The sequence below is a fragment of the Gouania willdenowi genome, chromosome 17, assembly GCF_900634775.1.
Source record: "Gouania willdenowi chromosome 17, fGouWil2.1, whole genome shotgun sequence".
NCBI classification, from domain to species: domain Eukaryota; kingdom Metazoa; phylum Chordata; class Actinopteri; order Blenniiformes; family Gobiesocidae; genus Gouania; species Gouania willdenowi.
The window spans coordinates 16,397,292-16,411,291 of NC_041060.1; the positions used below are offsets into that span (position 1 = coordinate 16,397,292).

General features: G+C 37.5%; 1 protein-coding gene across 5 annotated transcripts in view; it reads right to left on the bottom strand.

Annotated features, from left to right (window-relative positions):
• Positions 1 to 50: 50 nt before the first annotated feature.
• Positions 51 to 14,000, bottom strand: part of LOC114478969 (myosin IXb) — a 32,743-nt gene continuing 18,793 nt past the window's right edge. Inside the window, exons 18-40 of one of the 5 annotated variants that reach the window (XM_028472345.1) lie at positions 13,862 to 13,972; positions 13,639 to 13,761; positions 13,225 to 13,374; positions 12,543 to 12,670; positions 12,008 to 12,343; positions 11,116 to 11,191; positions 10,730 to 10,924; positions 9,768 to 9,874; positions 9,563 to 9,636; positions 8,485 to 8,669; positions 7,616 to 7,723; positions 7,361 to 7,531; positions 7,235 to 7,276; positions 7,037 to 7,148; positions 6,884 to 6,957; positions 6,318 to 6,510; positions 5,345 to 5,473; positions 3,880 to 3,985; positions 3,682 to 3,813; positions 3,464 to 3,587; positions 2,280 to 2,380; positions 2,082 to 2,206; positions 51 to 979 (exon numbers count right to left, since the gene is read on the bottom strand). In XM_028472345.1, the coding sequence (XP_028328146.1) occupies positions 750 to 979; positions 2,082 to 2,206; positions 2,280 to 2,380; positions 3,464 to 3,587; positions 3,682 to 3,813; positions 3,880 to 3,985; positions 5,345 to 5,473; positions 6,318 to 6,510; positions 6,884 to 6,957; positions 7,037 to 7,148; positions 7,235 to 7,276; positions 7,361 to 7,531; positions 7,616 to 7,723; positions 8,485 to 8,669; positions 9,563 to 9,636; positions 9,768 to 9,874; positions 10,730 to 10,924; positions 11,116 to 11,191; positions 12,008 to 12,343; positions 12,543 to 12,670; positions 13,225 to 13,374; positions 13,639 to 13,761; positions 13,862 to 13,972 (3,132 nt within the window). In that variant the 3' untranslated portion in view covers positions 51 to 749. Of the gene's footprint in view, positions 980 to 2,069; positions 2,207 to 2,279; positions 2,381 to 3,463; positions 3,588 to 3,681; positions 3,814 to 3,879; positions 3,986 to 5,344; positions 5,474 to 6,317; positions 6,511 to 6,883; positions 6,958 to 7,036; positions 7,149 to 7,234; positions 7,277 to 7,360; positions 7,532 to 7,615; positions 7,724 to 8,484; positions 8,670 to 9,562; positions 9,637 to 9,767; positions 9,875 to 10,723; positions 10,925 to 11,115; positions 11,192 to 12,007; positions 12,344 to 12,542; positions 12,671 to 13,224; positions 13,375 to 13,638; positions 13,762 to 13,861; positions 13,973 to 14,000 lie in introns of all 5 variants that reach the window. The other 4 variants (XM_028472346.1, XM_028472344.1, XM_028472348.1 and 1 more) reach the window with 4 other exon arrangements.

The following is a 14,000-nucleotide window of genomic DNA, read 5'->3' on the forward strand; positions in this document are numbered from 1 at the left end:
TTTACATAAACAGTTGGTCAGTTTCAATGTACATCACTGCACAACAGGCCTGAAAATGTACAATTTATTTTAGCTAATGTCATATATATTACACTTGGAATAAATGTGCCATGATTGGCACCATTTCTATCACCTTATACAATGACAAGCATGCAAAACATTTGCAAACAGATGTTCACTTGGCGATGCTGCACAGCTGAACCACATCAAAAATGCTCAGTCAATCTTTAAGGTGGCAGCTTTTTTTTTTTTACAGGCACACATAATTAATGATTGGTCACGGTATCATCTATAGCACAAGCAAAAAAATAAAAGGAATTACTATAGAATGTTTTTTGCGGAAAAATGTAGAGAAAGAAATAATGTCAATCTGTCTCACTTTTTAGAGAGTCACTGTGTACAAGGTAAGAACTGCTTTTGTGCAGTAACAGAATATACATTTTCCCACATGGAGTAATGCAGTTTTTGGGCTCCAAGCGTTGTGTTCTTACAAACAAAACACCCACATACTCAAGTTAGTCCTCAATTCATCTTGTTTTTTCTCTCCTGAGCTTGTCACACAGTTCAGGTTCAAACATGTGTTGTCCGGTGCTGCAATCTGTTTACATCACAACTGTATCTCCTTGTGTCAAATAGATAAACACTTTGTTTCTATAGCAGCACTGACAAATGGAGAAATCTATAAAACAAAGTGCACTATATTTTTTTCTATCAACATGAACTTACTGATATTAAAATCATTATTATCGTCAAAGTTCTTCCTCCTCATCGATGTAGGGAATGTCCAGGTCCTCAAAACTTCCATTCACAGTTTTTAAAGGCCTATGACTTGGTGAGGCAACATCTGCAGTCTGTCCTGATGTGAGCTCCCTCTGTTCAACATCTGTCTGAGTAATCCCACGTCTCACTGTCTCTGCCGGGTCAGGAGGTTTCATCAGGCAGTCAGGTTTCTGGTTCAACCCATGCGTGGTCTGCCTCCCTGGTGACAGTAAAGTTAGATTAGTGACATTGTAATAATACATTGCATCAACTGGGCAGCACTATATGAAACCACCAACACTGGTGGGTTTAAACCATGAGAAAATATAAAAACAAGAGCACTCAGAGAGCGCAAACCATCACCAAGTGTCAAATATTGTCCCAGTTATCTAGAGCAGTGATCCTGATGATGGGACCATGATCACTCACACTTTAAAGCAGGGATTTCAACCTTGGGGTCGTGACCCGGAAATAAAATGGGGTCGCCTGAAATGTCTAGTAATAATAAAATGTTAAAAAATTACTGATTAAAATAAAACTTTTATATTCTAAAATTAAAAAAAAGTCATTATTATTCCTATTATTTTGTAAACTTAAAACAAACAGCATACATAATTCAAGGATTCAGGATTTTAATTTAAATTAAAAATAGAAAAACACCAGCAATATAATAATAAGACAAATATAATAATAATAATAATAATAATAATAATAATAATAATAATAATAAATAAATTGCATTGGATTCATAAAGTGAATTTTTTTGGTCACTCAAAGCGATTAACATGGCATTATTATTTCACTCCACACTTAGTGGAAGTAAGCTACTATTGTAGCCACAGCAGCCCTGGGGCACACTGAAAATACAATGATATTTAAAAACAATAGTGTGAATAATATCACAGAAATAGATATAGAGTGGCAGGAAGGGGCAGAAAGCTCAAAGAGCTTAAATAATGATCATTCTTTTTTTAATTAAAACACCACATGCCGTATTCTATACTTTCACTTTCTCAAATATAAATGTAGTTCAAATAAAAAGCAGTATGAAAATATCTGAGCTGGTGAATATTGGACTTTGTATTTTTAACACAGCATAACAAACATGATCGAAAAACTAATTTTAGAGAAAGAAAGTTTCATGGGATCGCCAAAATTTTGTGATATAAAAAAATGGGGTCATGAAAAGAGAAAGGTTGTGAACCACTGCTTTAAAGGCTTAAAACACATTTCTATCCCTATTAAGTAGGTTCAAGTAAAACTTACCACCACCTTCTATTAACATCAGATGATGGACAGAGATACTTTACCTGGCTACTGACCTTCCGAGTCCAGGCTACCTAGCCGGTCATCCAGGCTCTCTGAGCTCATCGATGAAGACGAGTCCAGGTTGTCATTGTCCGACTGCTCCTGCTCCAGGTCAGGTAATCTGCAGGCCAAATCTGCCCTGAAAGAGGGATGATAAAGTAATACCATGCATCTTTAAAAAAGTGTGGCTGTGTAGACTTTATGTAACATACTTTTCTTGCTTAATTGATTTGATTCTTTCCATGAGGGTTCTTTCATCTGTTTCATCTGAGGTTCGCAGAGGAACATTCAGCTCACAGGGTTTGTCAATCACCTGTGCACAGATCAATACAGAGTTGGGCATCAGTATGAGCTATGAGTCAAAATGCATGCAGTGAAGCAATGGTGCACATCTAAAATGTTGTGAGTTTACTTCTCACGTTTCTCAGTTTCACACAGTACCCCTAACCCATTAGCCTGGTGATAAGCCACACCCACTTTCTTACTTTTTGTCAGTAAGTAATCGCCTGTATTAAACATTTATTAATACAAGGAGATTAAGATGGATTCCAGGCTATTGTGCTTCTCACAGTGTGTGGTACGTCCCCCCCTTGTGGGAAATAGAGCTATGACAGGTGGGGTGCGACAAACTTTTCAATTTCATGCCAACTGCCTTTCTGAGATCAACAACACTAAACAAAACACATACACACCAAGAAAGTAAAAATGAGAAGCCTAAAAATGTAGCAGAAATTAAAAGAGCATTTAATTATTAGCCTGCATTAGATATGGACCGGAAACAAAATGTAATGTGGAATTAATGTGTAAAAACAATTATTTAAAATGACTGAAAACATTTGGTTTTTTTAAGCTTTTTGCCACATATTGCAAACAATGTTTCTTTATTTCCAGTATTTTTGACTAATTAACTATTAGTCATTAACTAACACTTTAACACTTGGTTTTCATGCAGGTTTAGTTTTGTTTTTCAGGTTTAACATTCATGAAATACATGCATTATGAGACATGTTACTTGTTCCCTGAATTTCTTTTTTTGTTTTCTTAAGCTTTTTGTCACAGATTGCAAACAATGTTTCTTTGTTTCCTGTATTTTTGACCACTGCACTTTGACATTTGTTTTTCAAGGTTTTGCAGGTGATTAGTTTAATTAAGTTTTTGATTTTGGATTTATTATGAAATATGATATTACTTGTTCCGTTAGTTCAATACATTTGAAAATGTGTTATTTGTTAGGATTATTTGGGGGGCAATGGGCACAGGTGAGGCTTAATGTTTGCCTTCGTTCAAAATGGGTAATACCCAAAAAAGTTTGAGAACCACTGCCCTAACCCAATGTATGTAAAATATTGACACATTGCGGAGTCCACGTTTTCATGTGACCACTTTGTACCCTCACCGTGTTTTGTCTCCTCAGTTTGAGCTGATTCACAGCCAGGGCCTCGGCGTACTCCAGCTCCTGAATGTTCATCATTTTTTCATTGTAGCGCCTTAACTGCTCAGAAATCAGGACCTCCACGCAGCTGCAAACAACAGTGACAACATCATTAAAACGCATTGAATTATAATGAAACTTCAAGCAGAAAAACAAAAAAGGGTTGCAGAGTGATAAATTACCGCGTGGTCTTGGAGACATCTCTCATACTGAGGAAGGGATCATCAGAATCAGGGGAGCGTAAGATGCACGGAGCAAAAACGATGGCCAGAGAGTTGGAAGACATCTTGTTGTGCTCTTCTTCCTTTGCAACCCTGAAAGACACAGTGTTACAATCCAATAGATAATCATAAAAAACAGAAACAACAAGAGTTTGCTACCTGACGAGGTGAAAGATAAGACGCTCTAATGTGTTGTAATTAGCAGGAGGAAGCTCATCAACCTTCTGATATACGGCCCTGATTCTCTCAGATTTCTCCGGCAGCTCTGAGGGAAAAAAACAAGATGATCACCAACAAGTAAACATCATATATTTCACCGTGAAGAAAAACGATAGTGCATTTACTTTGTTTTCACTTTAGATGTTTGAGTTTGTGGTCTACGCGTGTTAACCTGAGAGATCTTATTAGAACTGGAGGTTTCCGTTTCCTTTGGTACATACACTGCTATTGCTATGGACAGGTAATTTACATGATTGGGTTCCATCTTTTATTTGGTTTTCCATTTTTTTCCTAATGGATCTGGATACCATAATTATATTTGCCAATGAGGTCATATTTTCACCACCTTTTTAAAAAAATGTCTTTATTTGTCTGATTTTGACAAAATTTTAAAGGTATTGTGGATGATGTTAGGAAAAGAAATGCCCTGTCCACTTTTTGAAAAAAACGTGCATGCGCAACACACCTACGTGTGCGGGAGAGCGTGCATGTGCCCTGTCTTCCTCGTGCACAGCTCTGTTCACATGTTGGTGAGGACATTGGTCATACAAGCTTACTTACCAAAAGAAGATTTTCACTTTTCCCACTATGTCAGACTCGCCACCGGTAAGTGAAAAATCAATCTTCAAAAACACGATGCGCACCGGGGACGAGCACGTACGATGGCCTTACGTAAACATGATTGACAATTAGGAGGACCAATAGACTTGATGAAGTTAAACATCGTCCACAATACCTTTAACTAAAGATAGACATTAGGCCTGAGAGGATTTCTTTAACTTTTTGAGGAGATCCAGATCAATATACTGATTCTAGATCAGTTTCATTATTGTTAAAATTTCAAAAATTAATATCTTGGTTTGTAAATGTTTAATCTTTATGAATTTGACTCAATTATGTCGGGTTACTTCCTCAATTATCCGACAGAGTTTCATCTGGATTGGATATGAATTGCACATTTCATTGAGATCTTCCAAAAAATGGGGGTGCCAATACATTTGGACCTACTGTATGGTTATTAATGTCTTTAAAGTGTGAATGATCATAGTACGAGGATCAGGATCACTGATTCAGATAACTGTTAATATCTGACAAAGAGGATATTTGACACTTGGTTTAGGTTTGTATTCTCTGAGTGCTCGTTTGTTACAGTTCTTTTTGACAAGTGAGGAACTTTAGCTTCCTTGGACATTGATTAATATTTCCCCCTGAATGTTTAAATATACGTCACAAAAACAAATGTTAAAAGATGTTTTCACGAGAGGGCTCTTTTAAATGATAAATATAGGAACTGTCATAGTAAGTAGGATCTTTTAACACTTATTCATCAAGTATGTCCTGATGCAAAAATGAAAAACAAGAGAATATGTTGTACAAGTCAAAGATCATATGAATGATTTCTCACCCACGGCATGCAGGAAGTCACTGTAGAGTGAAAAGGTCATGAGAGGATCAGGCAGCTCTCTCAGCCAGCGTTTCACAAGGCCTGTGATGGTGTGGATGGGATAGTTGTCTAAACTAGCACCCTCAGGATCTGAAGGCACAGCACAATACAGTAAACAAATAAGTCATTTCATTTCATTTAGCAGAAAAGATCAATCAGAATTGTTTATAGATTTTGGGGTTCACACAAATGACTTGTTAATCAGATCCAAAATTCTGAATTTCTGTCTACTTGGAGCCTAAAACAGCACAGGTGTTATATATAGCAACAATTATAATCAGGAAATGCTTAATGAAAGAGGGGGAGGTTGTAATTTAAGAGGGAAATCAAATCTAAAGGTTGGCGGTGTTCGTACAACAGCTTCTGTATTACCATCTGTGGAACAGACTAAGAACTGAATTTAAAATAATTCTGAGCATAATTCTGTATGAAAAGAAGCATAAAGAAATTACTCTTCAGAGGTATGTTTATAACTAATTACCACAGGTACTCGCTTGTTATTTGGAGTAAAACATAGCGGGATATGGTACATTTCTTGTAAAAGAGGTGTGGTTAATATAAAAACAATTATTTCATGGTTTCTGTGTGAGTATTACATTGCACTAATTGTTTATTCACATTATAGTTTTCAAAATGTTCGTGAAAGTATAGGTTAGGAAATCTCAAACAAATTAAACTGGTAGGATTAGATACGTTTATACTTCCTCCTACTCCTTTTCGTTCATGTATACTGAGATGCATAAGAATTTGGAGATGTAAGATACCGTTTTGTTGTTATTTCTTGATGTTTATTTATTTTATTTTAAACAGTTTTTAAGTTGTCATTTACATGATCGTAATAAATGAAGAAATCCATCAAAAAAATGAATAAAATAATTTAATAAGTGTTGTCTTTAAGACAAACGCTAAACCAGTTAAGTAAAACTGTTCTTACTAGTCTCCAAGATCTGATGAAGCTCCCTTGCTCGACAGGTGGAGCCTGACTTTCGGTAAATGCCCTCAGCGTAGAGGCCGTTTAGCTCCACGTGCATCAATAACAACTCGATCACTTTGGGCACTGGGTTGGCCGTACTTGTGAGTACACAGACCTGCACTCCGAAATGAAGGGAGCCTGGCATGCTGTTATCCTATCACACAGAAAGAATAACCGCAGGATGACAAGCAGAAAAAAGAGGTTATAACTTTGTAAAATATATTTTTTCAACACACTGAAGCTTCCCACCCCTTCCATTGTCCTACCCTGACTCCCTCTTCTCTGTTCCCTTCCCACTCACCAAGGTGCAACACTGCTGTCTCTTTTTATATTCCTCCTTTAGTAAAGGTTTTCTTACCCTTCCTTAGGGAGGGCTAGTGATGGCCACAGTTATGCAATAAAATAAATGCATTTATTTAATACAAAAAAGTAAAAGAAAGAAAAGAAAAAGAAGAGAAAAAAAGAAAGAGAAACCCCCCTAAAAAAACCCAACAAACAAAAAAACAAACTGACGCTTCCTTTCTTACCTGCCGGGCACACCGTGTTGAGCAGTCTGTGATGATTTTGCTCAGGCATTTCTTGTGACATATTAACTTGCAGGCTATAATGAGATAAAAGGAAACGTGTACATTTAGTAGTTCTGAAAACACACCTTATTGCTGTCTAATTCTGAGACATACCACTGCACATGTAGGCTTTCTCCATTGCCCAGATGTACGAGCCACACAAGTCACACGACTGCATAATGTTCACTTGGTAAGTGCTGAACAAGTGATCGAGAGGATTGTCCGGCTGACAAACCGTAGAGCAGCAGAGAGAAACAATTAATCTGATTTCATCATAAAAAACATGACAACAAACCTTTTTACACAACTTACACATTTTTCTTTTTTTCTCCTCTTCTTTGTCGTTTTAGTAGCCTGAGAAAAGCCAAAGGTGAGCTTTGCAAATTATTGAGGAGACTTTACATTCACTAAGTAATGAAGAGACTGTGTGAGGCTCACTTTGTTTGGTTCCGACTCCACCCGCTTTATTTCACCCCTGATGAAGCCGTCCAACACTGACTGGAACAAGTTCACCACCAGGGACACTTCAGCCTTCACTTTGGGTCCAGCCAGTGAGTTAACTTTGTTCTGGTATCCCTTCATCAGGTCTTTGTAGGCTATCTTTGGCTTCTGAAAAGGAAAAAAAAAACCCCGTCAAACTGATCAAAATGTTATGATTTCTTGTTTCTACAGAGGAAGCGATGCTGAGCTTACCTGGACTGAGTACATGCCTTTGATGGTCTCTCTGAACTGCATTGTAGCTGTGAGGAAAATGTTTTCTGCTGGTGAGAGTTCTTTTATTCTTGATCGCAGGTCATTCACCTGAGAACAGATTAAAAAACAGGCCATGTTAGAGCCCGATATGAAACGACACAAAATGTTATAAAAATAATTGTAATAAAACCCGAAAAGTAATAGTTGGTCAATAGTGTAGAAAAGTAACTTTAAAAAATAAAATAAAACCAAAACATTTACAACTGGTCAATAATAAAATAAAATGCGGAGCCCAAAACTTAAAAACGTTTTACCCTCATCCTCATTATTACATTATGGGGCAGACAAAATACATCGTAGAGTGAGCCCATGAATGATGAATTAAAGGGCTCATTGCTTCAATGTAGAGAGTAGTATCATACACAAATGAGAATGCGTAAATATGTGAATGTGAGTATATATACATAAAATTTGGAGGACCTTGACATTTTTGGAAACTTTTTTTTTTCTTACCTTCATGTATATATACATATATAAAAAGTCAAAACATTTTTACGTTTTAAGCTTGTTACATTATTGACCAGTTGTAACATTTTGGGTTTCATTGAATTCATTTTATTACATTTAGGGTTCATCACTTTTGTTCCATTATTGAACAGTAATTACATTTCAGGTTTTATCAAACATTTTTCTAATAACGATTCAGGTCTTGTTACATATTGGGCTCTAACAGGCCTCTTCAGTTTGTAATACTAGAAATAGAAAAATGAAGCAATAAACAAAATGTAATGCATTTATTAACAGATCAATAGTTGGATTAGGTTTATTTATTTATTTAAGCACTCATTCCTTCACTGTTATTATCTCACCTGATTTCCCAGGAACTCGTCCAGGTTTCGTAGCTCTTTGGAGTCGGTGATCTCTCGATCCAGCGATGCGTCCCACTGCTGCACCCGCGTAGCACGGCTGATCCGAATGGTGGGGTTACGGCCCAGTCTTCCGCTGTTTTTGTTTGCTGTGTGGTAAGGGGTTGGAGTGTAGCTGCTTAAGGTGACTGTAGACACAGTGATGTACGGCCTCGTCAGTTAGAGGGCTTGTCATTTTTATTCGCAAAGATGTTATGTGCAGTTTTCAGCAGTGTGTGTGTGTGTGGAGAAGGGTTAATGGGACTGACTAGGACATGGTTTCCTATTGTCTGTTTAGGTGCTCAAAAAAAAGATTTAAAAGGTTGAAATTGCTGCACGAACGTTTGTTTTGTTCTCCACTCTAAGCACTGTTTCAATTTTGCACCATAGTCCCCTTGCCAAAAAGGATGATTTGTTTGAGACTATTTTTTTCTAGTTTGTTCCCGGTATTCCCTGTGATATCACCTCACTCCTCGAGACTTTCAATTTTGGCCGGATACGCGTCTTTCCGTGTAAGCCCAAAAATAAACATCCGTCATTGTTTTCTTCTATGCCTCCATCTATGGGACTCCACATCCCACAATGCAATGCGCAATTCTTTTCTGACAATTTCAATTAATTGAGTGTTTACAGCAGAGATCAAATGATCTTTGAATTATTTATTAAATGTTTTAAATGTGAAACACCTTGTGTTAAAGTATATGGAAAGTGCTTAAGAAATAAAGATTGCTTGATTAATTTATGAAAATTATGTAATTTATTTATTCTTTGCCTGAATTTATACTGAATTCATTTTAGTTTTAGTCTGGCTTCAGTCAGATCAAGTGCCAACCGTAAATTAAAAATGAACACTAGTTTGGTAACAGTAAATACCAGAATATGTAAGGCTTATTGATATAAGCAGTTATAGCTAAAATATTCAGTTAACTTGCACTAAGACTATTTGTCCTTAAACACTTCTTGATGTAACTTATGTAGTATGTACATGAGTGTCAGTGCAGCATACTTGCTATAAAAAAGGATTGATATGACATTGCATTACCGACATTATCCAAATCATTGCTTGGAAAAGATTTTGCAGGCCATTTTCTTAGAAGTCTATCAAAAAATGAAATTCTGCAGAAAAAAACAACAACAAAGAAAAATAAATTCAGGTATCTTGAAAAAAACCAAAAACAGCAGCAAGAAAAATGAGAAAAATGTGGGTAATCTAGTCATTTAGGAAACACCTGGGGAAAGAATTTTACCTTTCCGGAGTAGTGAGTTGTGATTGGCTGGAATCCTGTGGTTCCGAATCCTCATTGGATCCCTTGGGTGGAAGGCTGTACCTTGCGCTGTCAGTTTCTGCTGGGAACTGCAACGGCACAAAAACATTGAGTGGGATTGAGTGGAAATCCTCAAAGAATTACAGCAAAATATTTCTTTCCTTCTGCACAGTTCTTTGCTCAACATCCACCCTTTTGCCGCTACAGCCATAAGCTGCGTTCCACCACCATTAAGATAACATAATAAAATACAACCACAGCAGCAGCAACCCATCACCATTTGCTCTTCTCATGCAAAAGCATACAATACCACTACCACCAGTTAAACCTTAACCTCCTTAACCAGTCCAAAGGACTTAATTAGTTGGTCTAAAATGAACAGATTTTCCAGCGAGGTGCAGGGGGTTTGCACTTCTGCATTACAAATGCCCTGGGTTTAACTTCCTGGGACCCTTCTTTGTGGAGTTTACATGTTCCTTCAGGATTTCTATTTGGAGTCTTTGACTTGCTCGTAGGACGGAACTGGTTTGTGAATGTTGTTGTCTGTCTATGTGTTAGCACCAGCAGACGCCAACAACCACGTGCAGGACAAAGCGGGTTCAGGAGAAGTTGTTTTTAAATTTAAATTTCATACAAAGCAATATTCCCATTATTATATTATTATCTATTTACCTATGAAATCAGCGTTGGACGGAGTGTTCAAGAGCACTTTGAATAGTAGATTTAATCGTAACCACAGAAACTGCGGTAAGCCTGTGAACGGGTAATTGTTTTCCGATTTTTCCTTCGATGCTAAAATAATAGCATAGCTTCATAGCAGGAAAAATTCTGTCCCAGAGCGGTGCAAGCTTTTAAGTCAATCCATTTGGGAGACATACACATGCAAGGCCTGCATGCAGAGGTCACTTGTGATCAATGGCGCCCCCTCACAGCAGTACCTTGACCTGGTATTTGAGTGCCCGGACGTCCATGGTACTTGCTGAGGTCTTCAGGATGGAGCTGACGGGGCTCATTGGGGGAAGTGGAAAGCTCCAGTACTCGCTCTCCTTTTTGGAGCCCCCAAAGTTAATCACCAGTCCGCTGCGAGCGTAGGCTAAGCGCCTCCTGCGTTTGTTCTGCTTGCGGAAGCGCACTTTGACCTGATCGGGTCGGGAAAAGGTGACGAGACACTGACTTATTTGCCTCCTTTGACGGATGCAAAATGTAATGCATGTGTTTGTCAGCACAACAGAAGCTCACAAAAGGTACAGCAATGGGAAAAACCAGGATTTGGTCGGGTGGTTAGAGATTAACCGTATGACTGGAATTTTACATTAGAGACAAGTGTTACCTCAGAAGTTGGGGTATCTGAACCAGATGAGCTAATCTTGGACAGTTCATCTGCAGACATGGACTTCCCTTTCAATCTGTTTTGCAGACACAAGAGCAGAGCGGTGAACAAAACGTTGCAGGACATACAGCATTTTTGACATGCAAAAAAAATTGCCCAAAATGAAACAAGATGTTACATTATAGGGCAGGCAAAATATGTTTTTCCCTAATAGTGTAGTCATTTTATTACATCATAAAGTGAGTCAATTATTCATGAATTATGTATTCATTTATATTGCTTCAATGTAGAGTAGCATTATACACAAACGCGTCTGCGTAAATATGTGTGTATATACTGTATATATATATGACATTTTTGTTAACTTTATTTTCTTATCTTCATACATTACATACCATATACCATATATATATATATATATACTTGAAGTTTTACACATAAGGCTGACATTACACTGCCATTTGCATGAATAAGGTGTTAGTGTCATGAAGGCTGTCATTTAGCGTCGTTTGCTAAATTATGACACCTTTGGCTAAATTATGACACCTTTGGAGCTATGTTGGCATTTTGCGGGTTAGGTGGAGGGATCTAGTCGGGTTAGGGTAACGAACGACACTAAATGACAACCTTCATGATACCTTATTCATGTATTTATGTATACAACTTGAAGTAAAGTGTCACCCATTTTTTATTACATTTCAGGCTCAGCACTTTTGACCAGTTACTACATTGTGGGTTTTATTTTTATTTTTTAATAACAATTCAGGTCTCTTAACATTTTGGGTCAAGCTACATAACGGGCTCTAACAGCCTAAAAACAATTCCTTATCTTAACATTTTCAAAATCAATGAACGTTACGGTACTATTATTATCAATAATATGATGACTTACAGGTACTCAACTTTCTTATTTTCTCGTCGTCGGACCTCAGGACTGGATTCATCCGTTGGTTCCCCTTCACTCAGTCGTTCTCTCCACTTTGTTGCCTTGTCCTTAATGCCCACCGTATCTTTGTAGCGTTGCAGAGAGCTGGGTTTCGAGGGGCTGACGACATCGCCGCCTCCTACATTGGTGTCCAGGGGGAGGGAGAATGGTCGGGTGAGGGGGGGTGGGGATCCTCTGCCTTCCCGTTTATCCCTGCTCCGGTCTCTTTCTGGTTCTGGCGTTTTCTTTCTGTTCGGACTGAGCTCTACTTTGTCCTGTCTCTTCAGCTCTCTTTTGGATGAACTGTTAAGTCAAACACACATTACATTACAATGAGTCTAAATTTACAATACACAACTTAAAAAGTCATTGTGTGGAGCAAAAAAAAAATACCACAAATGTATTATTTTATTAAAATCTTCAGTTACACAAATAAAGTTGCACAGGTAAAGCAAAAAAAAAAAAAAGCTGTTGGTACTTAGATAAGGTTGGGTATACAAACCTTTGTCGTCCAAGGCGGGCTCCATCCTTCTCATGTTTGGGTTTAGACTTTTTCAGCGAAGTCCTCCATGCCGTTTGGATAATAGAAGCTGCTCTATTTTGATTCTCGTAAAACTCCCGCCAGCTCCTCTGAAACACCAAAATACCGAGTCAGCTTTGCGCATCATTTACTTTGGTTAATGTTCTTTAGTTATGACAAAAAGAAGAAAATGTGCACTGAAGTAGTCTGTGCAACATGGCATTAACCATAGCGCCAATATTTATTTTTCATTTTTATTTATTTGATGTGGACATCACAATTACACTGGCTACGACCCAAATGTATTGATTTAGGTGTGTTAGCACATGTGCTAATTAGCAACACCTGTCCACTGGAGGCTTTTAAAGGGTTAAAAGTAACAGAAGTAATAAGAAAGTAAGGAAGAAAAAAAAAAATACACTGTACAAAAAAATGACAACAATAAAAGAAAAGCAATATTAAGTTAAATACAGTCAGTAATATGGAAGAGGTAACACTGGCAAGCAAGAAACCAGTTAAAACTATCAACGTTAACACTGTTGTTTTGATTTTAGCTATTTTCTTAGTCCGTTGTTAAAAGCATTATCACTAGTCTCTAAATTTAGGTGCTTGGGTAGAGTTCCATAGATTTGCTCCTTTGACCATGTTGATAGATGAATCCCACCTGTATGATGCGCGTGGCGTCTCTTTTCTGAAGGAAGTGAAGCCTCATCAGACAGGCACGAAACCAGCGCTGCAGGATGACAATGTGTCTCATCACCTCTTTGTTGAGTGTGTCTTGAAGCAGCTGCCGATTCTTTTGTTTCAGGAAAACCTGAGCGGGGTAAAATGTTTACAGCATGATGGAAAACAATTATTTACAATTGTGATTACAGAAAGGATGTACAAATAAAGTAATAAAGTAGCACTATACCCGATTATATTGGTTTGTTTCTTTTTCAATCAATTCCTGTTAACCTTTTTTATTTTATTTTTTAATAAATAAGCTTTTTATTAACCTATTTGTCTCATAAAGTACATAAATTACAAAAATAAATGAGCAGTAGTAGTACAATTGATAAGTAATTGCATGTATAACCTTGGTTTTTCCTATTTGGTAAGTATTCCTATCCAACTTCAACCTCTCCAACAGTGCAGTAATGTGCTCTGGAGTGGCAGTGGCTCCACGTGGAAGCAAAATCCTGAACTTTTCCACAAATTCCTGTCATCAAAAGACAAAAAGGGTCAATAGGAGGACAATGACTTTGAACTTTTAATAAAGTCTTGATTTTTATTTAATCATTCTTTAGTAAATGTATAACCTGAAACGTGTATTTGGCGCTGTAGCCAAATTTCTGGATGTTCACAATCTGAAGAAGGCCAGTGTATTTGATTTGATTGCGCACAAGCTCGGGCTCAAAGTGCAACTCCTTCTGCAAAAAACAAAATACCAGCTCAAAG